The 21,000-nt window shown below is 50.5% G+C and overlaps 1 protein-coding gene and 1 non-coding gene across 2 annotated transcripts in view; one reads left to right on the top strand and one right to left on the bottom strand.

Moving 5' to 3' along the window:
* TMEM120B (transmembrane protein 120B) overlaps positions 1-18,587 on the top strand; it is a 38,663-nt gene extending 20,076 nt beyond the window's left edge. The window contains exons 4-12 of the mRNA XM_063087144.1: positions 1,219-1,278; positions 1,935-2,030; positions 7,818-7,907; positions 14,193-14,258; positions 14,780-14,841; positions 16,028-16,120; positions 17,112-17,176; positions 17,486-17,554; positions 17,957-18,587. Coding sequence (XP_062943214.1) covers positions 1,219-1,278; positions 1,935-2,030; positions 7,818-7,907; positions 14,193-14,258; positions 14,780-14,841; positions 16,028-16,120; positions 17,112-17,176; positions 17,486-17,554; positions 17,957-18,070 — 715 coding nt within the window. The 3' untranslated portion in view covers positions 18,071-18,587. The remainder of the gene's footprint in view (positions 1-1,218; positions 1,279-1,934; positions 2,031-7,817; positions 7,908-14,192; positions 14,259-14,779; positions 14,842-16,027; positions 16,121-17,111; positions 17,177-17,485; positions 17,555-17,956) is intronic.
* Positions 8,974-9,045, bottom strand: TRNAV-GAC (transfer RNA valine (anticodon GAC)). The gene has a single exon. It is a non-coding gene; the product is annotated as a tRNA-Val (tRNA).
* Positions 18,588-21,000: the final 2,413 nt, after the last annotated feature.

Raw genomic sequence — 21,000 nt, 5'->3', positions numbered from 1 at the left:
GGGCTGGCTGGTTAGCTCAATTGGTTAGAGCGTGGTGTTAATAATACCAAGGTCCAGGATTTGATCCCTGTATATTAGCCAGCTGCCAAAAAAAAAAAAAACCCAACAAAAAATGAATACATAGAAACAGAGAGTAAAACATTGGTTACCAGGGGCAAGGGTGCAGGAGAAATGGGCGGATATAGGTCAAAGGGTACGAAGTTGTAGTTATGTTGGATGAATAAGCCTAGAGACCTAATGTATAGCACAAAGACTATAGTTAATAATATTGTATATTGTATATACTGGAAATTTGCTAAGAGGGTAGATTTTCGGTATTCTTACCATGCATGAAAGAGCAACAACCAAAAAATAAAAACTGAAAAGAAGCCAAATGTTCATCAGTAGTAGGAGGAACAATACGCTGTGGTGTATCCACTGAATGTAATACTACACACCATGAAAAAGAAGAAACTACTGATGTGTGCACGACATGGGTGAATCTCATATAATATTGAGGGAAAGAAGCCAGGCATAAAATATTACACACTGTGTACATTTATTTGAAATTCACAAATAGGCAAAATGAATCCACGGTAATAGAAAACACAACAGTGGCAGGCTTGGTGGTGCTACTGACTTGGTGGGGGCCGTGAGGGAGCCTCTTGGGGGCAGGTAATGTTTATTCTTTGATCTGGGTGTTGGTTACATGTATAAAAATGTAAAAATTTATCATGTTGTACACTTAAGATATGTGCACTTATGAGGGTTATGCCTTTATTTTGTTTAATTTGTAAATTTGGCAGCTGGCCAGTATAGGGATTGAACACTGGACCTTGGTGTTATCAGCACCATGCTCTAACCAGCTCAGCTAACTGGCCAGCCCTACGCCTTCACGTTAAAGAGAATCCTTTTTAAGTTGACCTAGAGAAACACATGCCTTCACCTCATTGGCTGGAATTTAGTCACGTGCTCACATATGGCTGCAAGGGAGCCTGGGAAATGAGGTCTCTAAGCCAGCCTTGATGGAGAAAAGGGCTAGTCAAACATGTGTCACAGCTGCCACGTTCTACAGTTAGTTGTCCTCCTGTCGATGTGGGGGCCACCTAACCTCTGGGCTCAGCATCCTGTCTTCTGACATGGGGTGCTCAGCCCATGCCTCTTAAGTTTGAATATCTTTGGGTGGGACCACTCCCAGGGCTGTAAAGGAACTTGGCTCTCACAGGTGTTTCCTTCCAGGCTGTACTTGAACCTGGTCCTGGGCAATGTGAATGTGACCCTCCTCAGCAACCAGGCCAAGTGAGTATGCCCAGACCCCCACCTGGCTCAGAGGAATTCAGGCATTTTGCTCTTTCTCCTCAGGGAGGATGGGTCCAAGGTGGAATTTCTGCATAAATCCGAAAGCATTAAGAGTTGGGGCTCTGGCTTTAGGCCTTCCTGACACTGTCCTCCTCAGTGGATAGACCATTTGGGAGAGATTCCTCCCTTTCTTTCACAGAGGCAATATGTTGGGCAGATAGGACCACCCACTTCCCACAAGAAATGCCCTTGCTCTGTTCCACGCCTTAACATATTTCTCACGGGAAATGGGCAGTCCTGTCCACCCAGAATCTGTCCATTTCCAGGAGAAATCAAACTTGGGTATTTCTGCTGCAGCACTTAGTTGAGGAAGGAGACCCTGTGTCTGCCCCCTGCTATCCCCAGCACAGGCCTAGAGCCCTAAACCACGAGTCCAGGGACACGGGGACCTTTTGAACGGTTAGCCCTCTTTCCCTAATTGAGCCTCATTAATTTAAGGCCAGGCTTCTCTCCTTTAGCCAGATGGGAAGGTCTTTGTGGGGCGTGGGAGTGGCGGTAGAGCAAGGGTCTGATGGGGCTGAGGATCCCGCCCCCAGATGGGGATGGGTGGAATAGCAGTGTTATGTGACCTTTCCTGCGGGTGTCTGTCATGACAGGTTTGCTTACAAGGATGAGTACGAGAAATTCAAACTCTACCTGACCATAATCCTGCTCCTGGGTGCTGTGGCATGTCGATTTGTCCTTCACTACAGGTACCAGGGTGTGGTGGTGTCTGTGCGTGCAGGGCGTGAGGAGGGGCCAGGAGAGAGGGATCCAGAGGGATCCCGGGTCTCCCCTGCTTCTGCAGCATTTGGGGTGATAAGGTCTAGGATAGAGAAGGTAGGTCTATTTCTCATGGGAAATGGCAGTCCTGTTCACCCAGCATTCGTCCAACAAATGCAAGGGTACTTCAGAACGTTCGTGGAAAAATTGAATTAAAAAATAATACAGTTCCTTCGTGAACTTTTGAAGACCCCCTTGTATCCATTAGTGGCTGCTGGAATAGGCCTTATAATGTAGTAATAATTAAGAAAGAGCCCAGTGTGACATATCCATACAATAGAATATTAGTCAGCCATAGAAAGGAGTGAAATACCAATATAAGCTACAGCATGGATGAACCTTGCAAACGTTATGCTGAGTGAAAGAAGCCAGGCACAAAGGACACATATTGTAGGATTCCATTGATATGAAAGTTCCAGAATAAGAAAATCCATGTCTGGGAAAATCCGTAGAGACAGAAAGTAGATCCATTGGGGCTGGGGGTGGGGGGTATGGGGAGTTACTGCTAATGGGTACAGAGTTTCTTTTTGGAGTGTTGAGAATGTTCTGGAATTAGGTAATGATGACGGTTGCACAACTCTGTGAATATAGTAAGAACCACTGAATTGTATACTTTAAAAGGGCAAATTTTATGGTATGCGAATTATATCTCAATTCCAAAGAAAAGAAAGAAAGGAAGAAAGAAGAAAAGGGCCAGCTCAGACTGCCTGGGTTTAAGTCCTGGCTGTTGACCAACCGCTGTCACCATGGCCGGTTCCCTCTGGGGGCCTCAGTCTCCCCATCTGTAAAACGAGTGTGACAGCAGTGCTACCAGGCAGAGTGGTTGTGTTGATGCAGTGAGTTGACACTGTGTGTGGAGGTGCTCAGCCCAGGCTGCACACTGTGGAGCCATGGAGAGCGATAGCTGCTGCTGTTCCGGTAGGACAAGGCCCTGCTGCTCTGAGCTGTGAGGCCGGGGCTGATGCCACACTGCCTGGGAGTCTTGTTTCTTCCTTGGCCCTAGGTTTTCTGCCCCAAGGGGAGGCAGCCAGTACGGCAGGGGCATCTGGCCCACGTGTCCAGGGTTGATTTCCTGGAAGGCGCTTGCTTGGCTGGGAGTCCAGCTGGTCTGGCCACTTGAGTGTCCAAACAAAGGCCCTTTTCGGCCCTGGGCCCATGCCCACCTGCTGCCTGGGGCCTGGCTTGTTTCCCCGGAAGGCACAGGCTGCGCACTGCAGTACTGCCTGCTCACACGCCCCTCTGGAAGGGGGTAAAAATTCTTGATGTGCAAGCAGATTCCCTTGTGCTGAGACTTCCAGGGCCCTCAAAGGGCAAACCTGTGGTATGTTGTCAAGTGCCAATGTTCACCGAGAACCTGGGTATTTCCATTTGTCCCCATCCCCTTCTTTATTAGTCTCTTAGGGCTGACGTAACAAAGGACTAATCGTCCCTCGGTATCTGCAGGGATTGGGTCCAGGAACCACCCCTTCCCTGGTAGATACCAAAATCCACGGATGCTTGTCTCTGATATAAAACAGCATAGTATTTGCATATATGCATATATCTCTGCACATCCTCCCATTTACTTTAAATCATCTGTAGATTTTTAAAAATACCTAATACAGTGTAAATGCTACCTAATAGTTGTTATGCTGTATTGGTTTTTTATTTGTATTATTTTTTATTGTTGTATTGTTATTGTTGTATGTTTCCTGTGTTTTTTTTAAAGATGACTGGTAAGGGGATCTCAGCCCTTGACTTGGTGTTGTCAGCACCACGCTCACCCAAGTGAGCAAACCGGCCATCCCTATATAGGGATCCAAACCCATGGCCTGGTGTTATCAGCACCACACTCTCCCAAGTGAGCCACAGGCCGGCCTATTGTTGTATGTTTTTTAAAAAAATATTTTCAATGTGTGGTTGATTGAATCTGCAGATATGTAGGGCCGACTATACCACAAACTGGGGGGCTTAAAACAACAGAAATTTATTTTCTCACAGTTCTGGAGGCCAGAAGTCTGATATCAAGGTGTTGGCAGGACCATGCTCACTCTGAAGGCTCTAAGGGAGGAGTCTTCCTTGACTCTCCTGGCTTCTGGAGGTTGCTGGCAATCCTCGGTGTTCCCTAGCTGAAAACTGTTTCACTCCACTCTCTGCCTGAGTTGCCATATGGCCTCCTTCCCTGTGTGTCTCATTCATGGCCTTCTGACAAGGACACCAGTCATTGGGTTTAGGGCCCACCCTAACCCAATATGACCTCATCTTAAAGAATTACAAAGACCCAATTTCTAAATATGGTCACATTCTGAGGTCATAGTGGACATGAATTTTGGGGGGACATTTTCAACCCAGGACATCTTCCAAGAGTTAAAAATGGGCTGGGGGTCGGGGCTGGCTGGTTAGCTCAGTTGATTAGAGCGTGGTGCTGATAACATCAAGGTTCAGGGTTCGATCCCTGTGCCAGCCAGCCATCAAAAAAAGAGGGCAGGCCCGGGGGGGGGGTAGGGGGACTGGATGGGCAGCTCATCTCTGTTCTGGTGCCCACAGGGAAGCTAGCATTGCTGTTTAACCTTGGGCAAATGATCTAACCTCTTCCTGCCTCAGTTTCCTCACGTGTAAATCAAGAATAACAGCAGCTACTGGGTAGGGTGGTTGTGAGGACTGAAGAAGTCATTTTTATTTAGAATTGTGCCTAGCACCTAAGTGCTGTTTAAGTGTTCACACTTGTCACTGCCACCATCATTTTGTGCTAAGACTGGGCACAAATGAAAAAGAATACAGCTTCATATTCAGTATGTCCAAGTAGCAAGATTCTCTTTCCTTATTCTTGCCCCCTTGGGATCACTTCCTTGCTCAGTGCCCCACCCAAAGGCCCTTCTTGGTACCTCTAAGCCTGCAGCTGGGCATGGCCAACATCCTTTAGAGTCCTGGGTTCTAAGTCCAGCTCTGCTACTCACAGGCCGTGTGATCTTGATTAGAGCCCTTGACCTCTCTGTGTCTTTCTCATCTCTCCCATGAGCCCCAGGACATCTGATCTGGCAGTGCTGCCTGGTCTTCAGGAGGCTTTGGTGAGGCAGCTAGAAAGTTTGAAACCTCCCTCTGCTGCCTTCTGGCCAAGAGGCTGTGTCCGGTTAGGATTGTCTTTTATCAGATTTTGAACCAGGTAGGAAAGAGGTAGTTGGAATTCAGCTTGGGTTGGATGGGCTCAGGTTTGGAGCTCACTCAGTGCTTGCTGATGTGTGATTCAGGGCAACTCACTTTCCCTCTCTGAGCCTCAGTTTTCTCATCTGTAAAATGGGAAGTAGTACTGTCTTATATTGGGTTCCTCTGTAAAAGACACCCAAGACAAGCATTGTAGTGCTAGTGGTTTATTTGGGAGGTGATCCCAGGAAACACTGGTAGAGGAATGGGAAACGAGATAAGGAAGAGGTATCCTATGGGCAGCTGGAACTCAATGCTGCTGAGGAACGGGGGGGACAGCACAAACATACCTCAGCATTATTCACCTGAGGGGTGCAGAGCTGGGGTGCTTATCCTCCAATGCTGTCAGTCAGCTGCAAAGTGTCTTTAACGTTGAAGGTTCCCAGTAACTAGTGTCGGCCTAGCATGGTAGGCTGAATAATGGTCCCCAAAGATGTCCGCATTCTAACCTCTAGAACTCATGAATAAGTTACCTTACATGGCAAAAGGGACTTTGCAGATGGAATTAAATTAAGGATCTTGGGATGGGGAGATGATCCTGGGTTATCCAGGTAGGCTCAATGTCATCACAAGGGTCCTTATAAGAATGAGGCAGGAGGGTCAGAGTCACAGAAGGAGACGTGATGACAGAAGCTGGGACTGGAGTGCTGGCAGCCTCTGGAAGCTGGAAAAGGCAAGGAAGTGGATTCTCCTCTAGAGCATCCAGAAGGAGCCAGCCCTGTTAACAGCTTGACTTTAGCCTTGTAAGACTTGATTTAGACTTCTGACCTCCAGAACTGTAAGAGAATAAATGTGTATTGCTTTCAACCACTAAGTTTGTGGTGATTTGTTATAACAGCAACAAGAAACTCATACACTTCAGCCAAGCAGATTGAGGCTAGATCCTCAAGCATGTCCAGAACAAGTCCTGGAGCCATAAAACTTTATTTTTACTCCTCTCTTCGCTGATGAGATATAGGAAGAGACCAGTGAAAAATGTCCTGGTCTCCACAACTTGCTATTGGGCCTGCCTCCGCCTGGAGGTGAGCTGGAAAGTGGGTATCTAAAGTGACCCTCTGCCCCAGGGAGGCCTGTCTCCTCCACCTCTGCCACTCTTGTCTGCTGTGCAAATCAAGTGGGCCTCTGATTTCCTGAGAGCTAGGCTTCTGAGACTCATTTCTTAGACTGTGGATACTCAGTGGTGCTTCCAGAGTTATGACAGGGAACTTACAGAGCTCTGGTCCTAAGTCCTTTACATATTAAACTTAGCCAAAGCTTGCAGCAGCCCTGCACAGGAGACGCCTTCGTAGTCTGCACTTCACAGATGGGAAGTGCCAGCTCCGGAGAATAATTGACATGTCCACGGTCCCACAGCTGGGACGAGGCAGAGCCAGGATTTGAACTCAGACCCTGAGATTCCAGTGACTGTTCCTGACTCTCCTGAGACCGCCTCTGTGGGCGATGGTTGAGCAGGGCACAGGCTGAAAGTGTCTGTCATCTGCCACCACAAAACAGGGTCATGTAGCTTAAAAGATGTCTTCTATCATCTTTTATTGTTAAAGTTGCAACGTCTTTCCGTTTCCTCCCAGGGCTGTTAGAGTCAGGGAAAACGATCTCCCAGTTTGGCCAGAGAAATGGAGGAGGTCGGGGTGTTTTCCCTGCCATTTATGTAGACAGGCAGTACCCTGTGCAGTCATTTCTATTCCCGTGCTGAATGTGTCTGTATGAGGCGCAGAGGAGCTGCCCCATTGGGGTCAAAGACAGAGACTCCATCGAGTCATCATCAGAGAGACTGGCAGTGGTGGGGGAGCCCTCACAGGGGCTGTCTGACACTGGTTCTCTCCCGGAATCCCTTCATCCAGGGATGCTCACATATGGGATCAGCCTTCCCATTTTACAGATGCCAAGACTGAGGCTGAGGGGCTCTGACTAGCCACACACAGCATACCTGCATCCCTCTATTCTGCCCACTGCTTGGCAGGACTCATGAGCGTGGTTCTGTCCGCCTCTAAGGCCTGCTCAGCCCAGCTCTGGGCTGTGGTCACCTAGAGGAGGTAGAGTCTTGCTTAAGTTAGTCTTACAGACTATACAGCCTGTGAGAATTGTTCTGTATGTGTGACAAAGCTAACAGATGGTTTAAGGGATAGAGGGAGTTTACATCTTAGCCATGCAGACAGCTCAGAATATTAAGTCTCCTGTTCTGAAAGTCATTCTATTACCATCCCCCTAGAAATTTCACATCAGACAGGAAGAATTAGAAGAGAGACAGGTTGCCCTGGGCTGGGTGATCAGGGAAGGAGGTGAAACCTCAGCTAGAGCCTGAAGCACAGGGAGGATTCAGGTAGGAGGGTGGGGAGGGGGACAGGCATTCTAGGGGGAGAGAGGACAGCAAGGAGGCCAAATGCCACCTGCCTTCCTGGGGCGTCAGGGGTTTCCAGAGGCAGCGTCTGCTGTGGGCAGCCCACATCCTGGTTTGCTGCTTTGTTGGGGTGAGGATGGGACAGCTGTCCCTGGGTCTCATGCCTGTTCCCCTCCCTGGGGCTGTTTCTTCATGCCAGAGTGACGGACGAAGTCTTCAACTTCCTGCTGGTGTGGTATTACTGCACCCTGACGATTCGGGAGAGTATTCTCATCAGCAATGGCTCAAGGTAACTGGGGGCCTGGCTTTGTGGGGGCCACAGAGGGAGCCAAAGAGAAGTCTGTCATGGAGGGAGTCCTGTGAGGGCTGCTGCCCTTGGCCTGCGCAGGACTCTGTGACTGTTGACCCGGGGAGGAGGAAAACTGGGTCTGATGCTGAGGCAGCGTCACTTGTTATGGTCAGTCTCTTGCTTCTGAGCAACAGAAACCTTAACTCAGACTGGTTTAACGTGACAGGAAACCTATTTTCTCATAAAAAGAACAGGTCCATTGGGTTGACTTCAGGTAAGGCTTAATCCAGGTGTTCAGACAGTGTCATCAGGACCCAGTTTCTCTCCATCTCTCACCTCTGCCTTCCAATGTGTTGTCTTATTTTCAGGCTCCATGCAGGGGCACCCAGCAGCTCCAGGCTCCCGTCATGATTTCTAGCGTTCCCAGCAAACAGGACACATTCCTGTCTTCCAAGAGTCTCCCTGGGTCCCGTTGGCTGGGCCCAGGCACTGGCTCGATCATGTGGTGCCTATCCATGAACCAATCAGTCACTGTTGCCAGAGAAAGCACTGCTGTGATTGGCCAGCCTTGGGCCTCATGCCCACCCCAGTAGCTGTCATTAGAAGCATAGAAGTGGTGTCAGGCAGGGAATGGTTCCCCAGAGGAAAATGGGATATTGTTACCAGAAGGACAAATGGATTTTGATGACAAGAGTGGATGGTCCTCCACAAGGAGAGGGGAGGAGAGTGGACAGGTGATGAGGGTCTTGTGCTCTGTCAAAGAGATGATGCTGGAGACGAAGGAGGCCAGGCTGGGAGTGAAGATTCCTGGGTTCCAGTCTCAGTGCTGTCACTGAGCAGATCTGTGACCTTGGGCAAGTCATGTCCCCTCTTTGAGCTGTTTCAGGATCCCCTCGGGGAGTGATTGTGTCACAGTATCGCTGAATGAATCTAGGCCATATTGGGGGTTCTCTTGTCCACACCCACCGACTCCATCTCTGAAGGCAAGAAGTCCCACTATTTTATCTGAGTCTCCTTTTTGCCTTGCCTGCTTTTCCTTTTTTTTTTTTTTTTTTTTTTTTAAAGATGACCAGTAAGGGGATTTTAACCCTTGACTTGGTGTTGTCAGCACCACGCTCTCCCATTGAGCTAACCGGCCATCCCTATATAGTGATCCAAACCCGTGGCCTTGGTGTTATCAGCACCGCACTCCCAAGTGAGCCACGGGCCGGCCCTAGGGAATCTTAAGTTGTAATGGAACCATTCCTCCAGGTCTGTCTCCACATGCTGGCTGGGGGCGGGGGTTTGGATGGGTGAGTAAAGTCTGGAATGGACCAGTGTGCCCAAATAGGTGCTTCATCCTCTAGAATGACTACAGGAGCTGTGGCCAATCTGTAGGGGGGGGGGGGGAAGGCAGGTGGGTTGAATCTGGGAAACTAAAACCTGTTGGAGGTTTAACCTCCAACCTCCCCCAGCTCCCTCTCAGAGCTGATTTATCCTGGGGGCGGGCAAGGGAGATGCCTTTGAGGTTTCCTTTCCTGCTTGGCCCCATACCGGGGAATAGCCAAGAACCCATTGCAAGAGAGCATGTGAGGAGGGCAGGAGGGGTCCAGAATGGGATGAACTCTATCTTTCTCATCTCTGAAGCATCCCAGGGGCAGCTCTGGAGCTCAGGGTTGGTACCCAGTAAACACCCCATGTTCTTCGTTGAAATGAATGAAACCCGAGCTCTGCAATGAGGAAAGGTCCACTTGGCCATACTGGTCTTCTGGAGACAGGGGAGCTGAACCATATGGGCTTTCTGGAAGTTTACTGAACTGTTTTGGTCTGACTGCGGCTCTTTTGTCCTGTTCCTGGTTGCATCTGAGCCCTGAACAGGGATAGGAGGTGTGGTCAGGAAAGCAGGCCTAGGGACTTCCTCTTCAGGGGATGGAACCACCCTTGGTTTGTGTCTAATGCTTCCCATGTGAGATGTAGCTCATTAGCTCAGTTAGCGCCTTCAACAAGTCAGCTTCCCTTGTAACTTTTGCAAAGGATGGAACCCGCCCAATAGAGACTAAACCCACCTAATATGGGTGCATATAACTGGGAGAGTCAATGAGGTGAAAAAGGCTCGAGCAATGTTAATAACCCCCTCCACCTCCTTTTTTTTTCCCCCCTGCATTGACCCCCAGCTGCCCAGACCACCTCCTACTGGATCAACAACCCCAGAGGAGAGAGCCCCTTTCCCCACCCCCACAGATCCAGGTGGAATCTGGAGACAGACTTCCCGTTGGCCAGGCTTACATCACATGGTAAAATCCAAGCCAATCATTGTTGCTAGAGGGTTGCAGGACCCTAATGGCTGGCTCCTGGTCATATGTTCGGTTATATTCCTCAGCTCCACCCAAACTGCCTGGACTGAATGTGGGGGTGACATGGTTCCCAACAAGGGAGAGCAGCCCTGGAACTAGGATGGGTGGTGATTGACAGACAGGCAAAACAGCCTGATGTGGTCTACAGTTAGTTCTGGGCCAGGATGAATAATCTGTGATCATGTTGGCCTTTCTAGTGAGCCAGCCCACCGTGCCACTCTAACTAGCCTCCGTAGGGGTGTGTTCTTGTACACAAATATGGAGGGGGTGGCAGGCACAGAGGGATCCTCAGTGTAGAAGCCATTCCCCCAGCGTCCAGATAACCCGAAGCACAAAGCTAGAAATGGCCTGGGGTTGAACAGTGGCTGGTGCACATAACCTCATGCACACTTACAAACATGGTTAAAAATGTCCTGAGGGAGGAGTGATGCTCTCCCTGGCATGATCCCCAGATACCAGGACATGCCATCCCTACACTCTGGCCACGTGTGCACCCGCTCTTCCCGGGGCTTCTATTGTCTGCTCATAAAAAAAGCCATAAGCCCCTACAAGCTTTATTTCTATGGCAAAATGGGCCCAGAGAATGACTGCTTACGGGTGTAATTTCTTTTGGGCGTGACAAGGTTCTAATATTGATTGTGGTGATAGTTGCACAACTCTGTGAATATACGAAAAAATCACTGAATTATACACTTTAAATGGGTGAATTGAATTGTGTCTGAGTTATCACAAAAAAACTGTTACACACACACACACACACACACACACACACACACACACACCCCACACACACACCCCACACCCCACCACGCACACCATCCCAAAGCCCTGGGGTGGGCAGATGGACGACAATGGGGCTTGTAAATGCTGGGCTGGGGATGAAGCGACTTCTAGCTTCACCTGATGTCGCTGAGCTGTGTTTATTGGTGGCATCTGTCAGAGCTGGGCTCTGGGCAAGGCGAGCTGTGAAATTAAAAGCTGCTGCTCAGTCAAGCTTGTTGCCTGGAGTCTGTGTCTGGCTCAGGCTGCTCCCAGACAGGAAGAGGGCATTTCTCAGGAGAGCTTTGCAGAGGACAAAGGAGTGTGGGGCCTGCCAAGATCTGAGGGCTCATTTGTGGCTGTGCAGAGCTCTGGGGAGGTTGCAGGGAAACTGCTGGGTTGCGCTTCAAGTTGCAAATCTGAGGATTTGGTCAACTGCCTTTGCTATCAGAAAATCGGGGCCAGGGTCCTCTAGCTTCTGACAGGCAAGACTGGGATATACGGTTTGGAGCGGGGGAAGGTAGGAACAAAGAAGTAAATGGACATCTTATCCTGTCCCCATGAACTCACATTACACCTGCCAACAATCTTCTGTCACCTCTGTGCTGGTGGTATCCAGAGTAGCTGCTGTTTTCACCAGCCACACCTCAATATTTACTGAGTGCCTGTTGTTTACCTAGTGCCTGGTGCTAGGAACACAGAGCTATGTAAAGCCTTGTCCCTCGCAGTAACTCCTGAGGCGTGCATAGGCTGTTGCTTGAACCGCTAATTTATGTCCAGTACTGTTGCATGGGCTGTAAAGAGAAGAAGAGATGGTTAAGATCCAGTCCCTGCCTTACAATGTGTATGTTCTGGTTGGAGGGTTTTAAGACTGCTCCAACCCATGTGTTTGGGAAATGCAAATTAAAACCAGAATGACATACCAATTTTCACCTAATAAGAATGGCAAAAATTTAGAAGTGTGGTATTCAGTGTTGTTGAGGGTTTGGGGAGCCAGATACTCACTTATACTGCTGATAGGAGTGTAAATGGGATGGCTGTTTGGAGGGTAGTTTGAGGTAACAATGCACCCAGTCATCCTTCTTCTGGTAGCCACCATGGAGAAACTCATGCTAAGGGACTTCTACAGGATGTCATGACAGCATTGAGAGTGATAGTGACAGTCGAGGAACAGCTCAGTAGACTATGGCAGAGCCACACCTTGGAATGTCTTGTGGCACTTCAAAAGCCAGCGGCAGATCCATAGGTACTGGCCTGGGACTCAAGACTGTAAAGCAGTTAGTGGAATGCCTTTGGTTGAAAAGAAAGTCTTATCCAGTATCTCCTCCCCCAAACCAGCAGATCCTCATGGTTCCCCCTGTTTGGGAGCAATAGCACCCTGGACCTCATCCAGTTCTCTTCCGAGAGAGTTCCGAGGGACAAATGTTGATTACCAATCCCATGGGCATCCCCAGTCCCTCTGCCCAGTCCTTGGGAGGAAAGAGACTGGCTGCTTGTAGGATGCGTTTGGCAAAGCACATCGCTGCCCCTTGTTTGGATAACAGCTCCCAAAGAGGAGCTCGGGAAGGCCAGTCAAGGCTGAGACACTCAGCAACTCTGAAGGGTCAAGGCTTGAGGGTCCAACTCCCTTTCTCCCAGGTGACCACAGGCGCTGAGCAGGGGGTGATAACCAGGCCCCCTCCCGGCTGTGGATTGAGGGCCCTCAGCTGGGGGAGTACTGAGTTCTGAGAACAGGGTTCCAATAACTTCCAGACTGGTTGAATTAAGTCCCAGGCTGGGTGAGGGCCTCTCAGGTAGACAACAGTAGACGAGCCTGGGGCGTGTGGCTCCCAGGCAGAAGCTGCGTCTGTGATGGCGTGAAATGCCTCGTGTGGAGTCTGTCACACCTCCGTATCTGCACAGGTGACGGAGCAGCTACAGCTCCGTGTACGTGTGTGTGTTTATCCAACAAGTTTATTGAGCAGCTGCTCTGATCCAGGTGTCACAGATAGGTTGATGAGCAACATAGACCAGATCCCTACTCTTCTGGAGTTTATATGTGAGTGGGAAACGGGGCTCAGATTACACACAAGAAAAAATGATACATAATTTCAGATAGCGGTAAGCACCATAAAGAAAATGAAATGGGGGCCGAGCCCGTGGCGCACTCAGGAGAGTGCGGTGCTGGGAGCATGGCGACGCTCCCGCTGCGGGTTCGGATCCTATATAGGAATGGCCGGGGCACTCACTGGCTGAGCGCCAGTCACGAAAAAGACAAAAAAAAAAAAAAAAAGAAAGAAAGAAAGAAAATGAAATGGCAGCGTGACCCAGAATGGGGCTGTTGGGCTGTTTTTGGCAAGGTGGTCAGGGAAGGCCTCTTTGAGGAGGTGACAGTTTCTGTGAAACTTGAATTTGGACCAGGAGCCAGGCAGGCAAGACCCTTGGAGCAGAGAGAATGGCAAGTACAAAGGCCCTGTGTTCGCCTGGGCTGCCATAGCAAAATACCACAGACCAGGCATCTTGAACAACAGACAATTATTTTCTCACAGTTCTGGAGGCTGGAAGTCCGAGATCAAGGTGTTGGCAGGGTTTGTTTCTCTGAGGCCTCTCTCCTTGGCTTGCAGATGGCCCCTGTCACTGTGTCCTCACATGGCCTCTCCTCTGCATCTCTTCGTCTTCTTACGAAGGCACTGGCCATATTGGATTAGGGCCACCTTTATGCCTCACTTAACCTCAGTTACCTCTTAAAGGGCCCACCTCCAAATACAGTCACATTCATTCTGAGGTACTCTGCAGGGGCGGAGGGGGGTTGGCTTCAATGTAGGAATTTGGGGGGACACAATCCAGTTCTTGGCAGGCCCTGAGGTGGCAATGGGCTTGGCAAGTTCAAGGAAGGGCCAGGACGCTTCAAGCGTCTGAATGCTGGGGAGAGGGATGGGGGAGAGGATGGAAGTCGGGGCTTGGAGGCCTGGTGAGGTAAGGGATGTGTCCTGAGGCTTGCGGAAGCCACTGGAAGCCCTAGTGGGTCTCTGAGCTAATCTCCAGGTTGTTTGTGTGGGACTGTATGTCTCTGTAGACAGAGAGAAGGGCAGGGCCATGGCTAGGGTTCATTTTCTGGGCCACAGAGCAGCCCCTGGCCACATAGGCTGGGAATCAGAGACAGATGCCTGCATTTCTCTCCTGCCTGAACTTTCCTTCTCTTGTCCTCCCTGAGGATTAAAGGCTGGTGGGTTTCTCACCATTATGTCTCCACGTTCCTGTCCGGAGTGATGCTGACTTGGTGAGTAACTCCTTGGGCACCCTTGAACCTCGCCAGAGAGCTGGAGTAGGGCGACTGGTGGGTGGAGAGGGGCCCCATCCAGATGTGCAGGCCTTCCAGGGTGGACTTGTGGGCCAGGGAGGGAAGTGTGAGCTTACAACTGGGCTAGAGGCCCGGCTGCAGGAACCCCGCCAAGGCAGCCAGGGAGTTTCCAGGGAGTGTTTCGTGGTCCCCTGCTGGCTGGGCCAGAGGTGTCAGGGAGCAGCCAGGCTGGTGGAGGCCTGCGGCACTAATGAGACTTGGGAAGGAGCAGGGATAATTGGAGGGAACTTAGGCTTCAGAATGACTGTGTGGGTTCCCTGGTTCTAGAAAACACAATGGAAATGATGTGGTCCAGCCCCAGAGACAATGAAGGGCAGAAATCGCGGACCTCGGTTTAACTTTAAAAGCTTTTCTTCTCTCTTGGTTGGGGCAGAGCTGGCAGGATGAATGTCTGATGTCACAGCACACCCCAACTTAGTCTCTTCCCTCCTTCTCTCCAGGCCTAATGGACTAATTTATCAGAAGTTTCGAGATCAGTTTTTAGCGTTTTCCATTTTTCAGAGTGAGTGTCTCCTGCCCAGATTTGGGGGAGGGGGCACGGTTTCCTGTGGCTTGCCTGTGTGTGAGACCAGCCTGGGGCAGGGAGGGTCCCAGAAATCCAGAAAAGAGCTGTTTCCCCGCCAGATCAACTCCATCCTACCTCCCAGCCCCCAGCCAGGCTGGGCACGAGACAGCCTGATCCACACCCACCCCCCGGAGCTGCTTCACTGAATGATCTTTCCCCAAGTCAGAACTGGACCATTTATAACCATTGGGTCATGTCAGGGCTACTAACCTTGTTTCCCAGTTTTAAATAAATCCTCAAAATGGAAATATATATTATTTTTCTCATTTGGGAATAGCTCTGGATTTGTATATAATTAACTGGTCCCAGGGGTTGCCTCTGGGGAGGGAGAGCTTAGATGATTGGGGACACAGAGAGAGTTTTACTTTTCACCAAGGACCTGTTTGTTCCCTTCGAGTTTTATACCATGTGCATTTGCCTATTCAAAACTTTATTTTTAAATAAAAACCTGCTTGCAAACAAATACAAATGTGTAAAGCCAAGAAGGGAAATTGTATATAGTCCCACCCTTAGAGGCGATCAATGTTAAGATCTCTGTCCTTTCAAATGTTTTTATTCATAAATATGTATATACACATATGTATTACATTGTGCATATTTTACAAATATAGAATCTTTCTGTACATAGAGCTTTGCTCTTATAACCTCCTATCTAACGTTTTATTTTAACAATTGATCATGGCTATTTTTCCATGTCAACACCTCATTTTTAGCAACTACAAAGTATCCCATTGTATGGAATCATCTCTGTGTGTCTTATCATTTCACATAGCTTTCATCACAGCATGGGCTCATCTTGCATTCCACCACACATCTATTGAGTGCTTACTGCATGTCTAGGAAAACTCCAGAAGTTTCTGAGCTAGTTGAGGCTTAGATGGATCCTCACATACCTGAGCTCTCTTTGTATTCTAGATAAGGGAGCAGATTCAGACCAAAGTGTGTGTGTGTGTGTGTGTGTGTGTGTGTTTTGTGGAATGGAAGAGGGTTGTAACCAGGGTGCCCTCCCTGCCCTCTGCCCAGTGAAAACCCACCAGCCTTTGGACCTGGGGGAGAGAGGAGGCGTCATCCTGTCTTCCTGGGATGTCAGCCCTGAACCCCGGGCACTGTGCTCCCCCTGCAGGCTGTGTCCAATTCCTACAATATTATTACCAGAGGGGCTGCCTCTACCGACTGCGGGCCCTGGGTGAGAGGAATCACCTGGACCTCACCGTGGGTGAGTAGCCAGGCCCCTGGGGGTACAAGCATGGACCTGTCCAACTCCTCACACTGGGAGCACATTCTAACAGAAACGTACCAAGACTTACAATGTGGCAAAGCCAGGGCTGTCATCCTTTACCTGAGTTGCTCTTCATAATTCATCATGGATTCTGTTTCAGCTGACCAGTGCGAGGCCAGCTGAGCACCAGGCCTTGATGCTGGGCCTCTGTCTTATCCTTTCTAAATGTCTATTTTTTGTCTGCATTTTATAGTATACATAATGTTAGCCTAGAGTTGGTTGTGCATATAATTGATGTATAACATGTCTACATATAAATATGTATAAACATATAAATGTATATACATTGGGAATGCATGCTTTACTGTTTTAACCCATAGGGGTGTCCAGTAAGAAAAGTTTGGAGAACTCTCATCTAAACTTTCAGCAGAAATTTCTTTTTAAAAAATTTTTTTTGGTGGCTGGTATGGGGAACTGAACCCTTAATCTTGGCATTACAAGGCCATGCTCAAACCAACTGAGCTAACCAGTCAGCCTTCCTGGAAATTGTTTTTAATAATGCTCTGCTGTCTTTTGAGATGGTCATTTCCATCAAATAACTGCAAAGTAGGCCCTACTTTGTCAAGACTTGATTGAAATGATGCTTGCAAAAATCCATTATAAAATGCAAAATCCCATTCACATTAAAGACATGAGTACAGATGCAGTGCCTGGTGTTCCATGAGTGTTGTTAGGCCCTCCTGGCTCGTCGTGATTGAGGAATAAGTGCAAGTAGGCCTAGTGACAGGACACCACACGCTCTCTGGCTTGCTTTCATAGTGAATGTTCACCCACCCAGAGAAGGTGAGGGTTGTCCCCCTGCCTGTGTGGGTTTGTGCCTGGCTAACCTTTGGGCGACTGGTGTGGCTGGGCAGTGGGTGCCTGGTGGGGCTGTGGGGGCAGCTGGGCTCCCTCACATGGATCCTTCACTCCTCCTGCCTCCCCACAGAAGGCTTCCAGTCCTGGATGTGGCGAGGCCTCACCTTCCTGCTGCCTTTCCTGTTCTGTGGCCACGTGAGTCCCCCTGGAGTTTGTGGGTATCCCCTGGTCTGGGCTGACCTCTGGAAACAGGTCTTCACGTCTCTCCCTCTTCACTGGCTGTCCCCAGGCTGGGCTCCATGGGGTCCTGGGATGCCAAGGGCAGGAGCCTGACTTGCCCTCAGACCTGCTGTGGCCTACAGTGCCCACAGTTTCACCTTGGGGGGATGTCAGTGTCTCAGGCAGTATCTGAAGCTGGAGGGACCTGGCCCACCTCCCTGTCTTTCCACGTGGGTCTCCAGGGGAATCGGGTGGGTGAGCAGTCCCTGTCTCCCCTCTCTCCAGTTCTGGCAGCTCTACAATGCAGTCACGTTGTTTGAGCTCTCCAGCCACGAAGAATGCAAAGAATGGCAGGTATGGTGCATGTGCGCGTGCGTGCTGGGGTGGCGGCTTGGGGAGAATTCTGTCCTGGCCACCTCCTTTCCCCCTCCCTTGGGGCCCTGCTGCCAGAGCTCTCTGCTACTAGGGTCTGGGAGATGGTGGGAGGGAATTCAGGAAGCCAAGGAGCCCCCCAGGGTCTATGAACCCCGAGGAGGTTCACCCATCGAACACTCTCTCAGGACCCTGGGGACTCACGCTCTTCACCCAGTTCACCCACGTGCAGTTTGGGAGTAGCTTGTGCTGGGAGGTTCTGTGATCCCCAGGCCAGCGGTTGGGGGGCATTTCAGCAGGGCAGATCCGAGCTCCCCCTTCTCTCTTGCCTGCCCCGCCGTCCTCTGCCCCTGGTGCTGCTGCTTCTCTGGACCCCTGCCCCAGGTATTTGTGCTGGCGATCACATTCCTCATCCTCTTCCTCGGCAACTTCCTGACCACACTCAAAGTCGTGCATGCCAAACTCCAGAAGAACAGAAACAAGACAAAGAAGCCATGAGCCATGGGACTCTTGAGCCCCTTGGGCCCCCGGACTTTGAGACTGCCAGGGGACTCTAGTCAGCACCCCAGTTGCTCAGCTCCTCCCCACCTGTGCCAGTGGCCAGGGGCAGCAGCCATCTCAGGGGCCAGCGGCAAGAGGAATGTGAACCCGGCCTGTCCGCACAGTATTAGTCTACCCAGCCTCCCTATTTATAACATATTTAAGACTGGTCCTTCCCGCTTCCCTGAAATCTGAGGCCTTACCCCCGCTGTTCTTGGCAATAGCAGAGACTGGGTCCGTCTTCCTGGGGGAGGGGCCTAAAGCCTCAGGGAGCCCCTCTGTCCCCTCTCATCATTTGAACCCCTCAAGTTGGGGTTTGGATGTGCCTTGCCGGGGTTGGATTTATGCTGACCTGCTACTTACTAAGTCCCAGGCATGGGGGGGGGGGTGGTGGAATGAAACCCTTCAGCATCCTGTGGAGCCTCCCCGCCCCTGGGCCACTCTGCTTCTGCTGTAAGCTCCCTTCCCCCGTGGTCTGTGCTCCCCCTGTGTTGGGGGATTATTTAAGTTCTCAGAGAACCACTGTCTGTCTTTGCCTCATGCTCTCTGTGTTTCCTGCATCGCCTGCCTGCTGGCCACTTGGGGAAAGTGGTTCTGTCTCCCTGGGGCCTGGAGGGCTTGGCCCCCTGCGGCCACTGGAAGGGGTGGTCCAGAGGTGGGAGTGTTTTAAGGAGGGTCACCACCAGAGGGCGCCGCAGCCCCAGCTCATTTGAGTGGCTGGTTGTTTCTGACACAGTTTTATCTGCTCTTGTGGGGGTTTCCTGACCTACCCCATCAGCGCTGGCTGGGACTTAAGCCATCATGGAGGTTACCCACTCTCTATCTCAGAGGTTCTGGAATGTGTGGGAGGGAGGTGGGGAGAGTCTGTGCAGGCACACCCCGGGAGGCCCACACTGAGGCCAGGGCAGCTCTGCCAGTCACACACCTGGTGGGAGATTCTGTGTTAGGAGGGAAGGTGGAGAAGCCAACAGGTTGGGTTGAATGTTCTGCCCCTTCTCCCCACACATGGGCCTCCACTGCCCTTAACTATTTCCCTACAAATCCATTTAGACCACACTTCACAGCTAGTGTCCATAGGCATGCTTTGGCCCTCAAAGGGATTTTTAAATTATCTACATTTTAAGAATATGAGTTTTCCCCTCCCCCACAGTGAGATTCCATATAAAAATCCAGATTTCTACTTTCCCTAGAAACATGGAAAGATCTGGCAAAATTCCCACAGGGTGGGGTGGAGATGCCCGCTTTCCAGTTTGCCACAGGCCCCACCACTCCCTTTTGTCCCTGCCCTACTTCACTTGTTTGGGTCTCCCATCTGGCTCTTTTTAGGCACCTGAGTTTGCCCTAGATTAGGAGTCAGCAAACTTTAACTGTAAAGGGCCACATGGTAAATATTTTAGGCTTTGTAGGCCAGATGGTCTCTGGAAAGTACAGATCCTCTAATCTGCAGTTGTAGGGCAAAAGCAGCCAATGCATAAATGAGTGTAGCTGTGTTCCAATAAAACTTTATTTATGAGAACACGTGGGTAGATGTGGCCCACAGACTGTCGTTTGCTGACCTGTTCCCTAGACCATCATTTGTCCATGAGGCCTTGTGTCCAACAAGAAGTCCTTGGTTGACTCCCCAAGACAGAGTAAGGCCTTGGAGAACCTGGGTGGCTTCTAGAAGTCTCCTTCCCTGGCACCCTGACCTCTGAGAGGCTCAGGCATGGGCAGGGCCTCAGCACTGGGCAGGGGGAACTGAAGCAGGAGATACTGGGGAGGACAGGCGCTGCCTGAAGCTATTAGCCCACCTTAAATAACACTGACTTCTTGGCTCACTCCAGAAACAAGCAGCTCTCAATCTCTGGTGTGCATAAGAAATCACCTGTGGCACCTGTTTAAAATGTCCCAGACACCAGACCTTCAGAAAGAGGTTCAGGGCTCAGGAATCTTGCTGTGGACCAGTTTTGAGAAACCATCCCACATGGGCAGGGGGTTGATCATGGCAGTTCTCGAAGGAGGCCAGGATGATCTCAGCTCCTGAACTCTATATCTTGGTAGAAGCAGAAGCTGTGAGAGACAGAAGGTAGGTAACATGATGAATGTTTACAGGGGCCATCCTGTCCTTCTGCAGATGGGGAAAACAGTCTAGAGAGACAAGTGACTTGCCCAGAATCACACAGGGGGGCTGGTGGCACTTTCCATCTTGAGCCTCTGGCAGTGAAGGGTTTGGAGGTGAGATCTTGAGCAGAGGTGGATGGATGGCCCAGGATATACTTTTGGCCTTTTGAGACCCCGTTTCTTCTCCCCTTTGGGCATATAGGCCCAGCTCTGAAAAGATGGTGGCCAAGCTGAAGGCTGAGGCTGAAGTCCAGAGGATGGATGGTGGGGCTGGTGTCTGTATTCTCCTGATAGCCCTGGCCCCACAGTGGCTGCCGGGTTTCTGGGGGAGGAAGGAAGAGCTGGAGGATGCAGCGTGCCTATCTGGGATGTCCGGGGAGGCAGTGACACAGGAGCAGTAGGCTTGGAGGCACCCTTGTGGAACAATGCCAAGTCCACATTTACCCCCAGGCCAGATGTAGCTTTTAATTTCAAGCACAAATTGGGTGTGCAGAGGGGGGACAACATGGCTGGGGAGGCTGTGAAGAGGGAACTCCTCAGTCCTGGGGACAAATGCTGGTTCCAGGGTATGGAGGGGAGTGAATCCAGCACCCTCATTCACCACTGCACTCCAGTGTGAGCCTGGAGGCGAATCTGCAGTCAGCCCCACTGGGAAAGGAGAGTTCCAGAATGTTCTAAGAGTCTAGCCACAGGCCCTGGACAGCAGGCGCTGGAGAATTGGGGATGAGGCCATCTGGGCCTGGGGACCCGCCCTGTCAGTCCTGTCATGAGGGCCGTCTGCCCTGGGG

This window comes from Cynocephalus volans, chromosome 2 (assembly GCF_027409185.1).
Source record: "Cynocephalus volans isolate mCynVol1 chromosome 2, mCynVol1.pri, whole genome shotgun sequence".
Classification (NCBI taxonomy): domain Eukaryota; kingdom Metazoa; phylum Chordata; class Mammalia; order Dermoptera; family Cynocephalidae; genus Cynocephalus; species Cynocephalus volans.
This window is presented reverse-complemented; position numbering and strand designations above follow the sequence as displayed.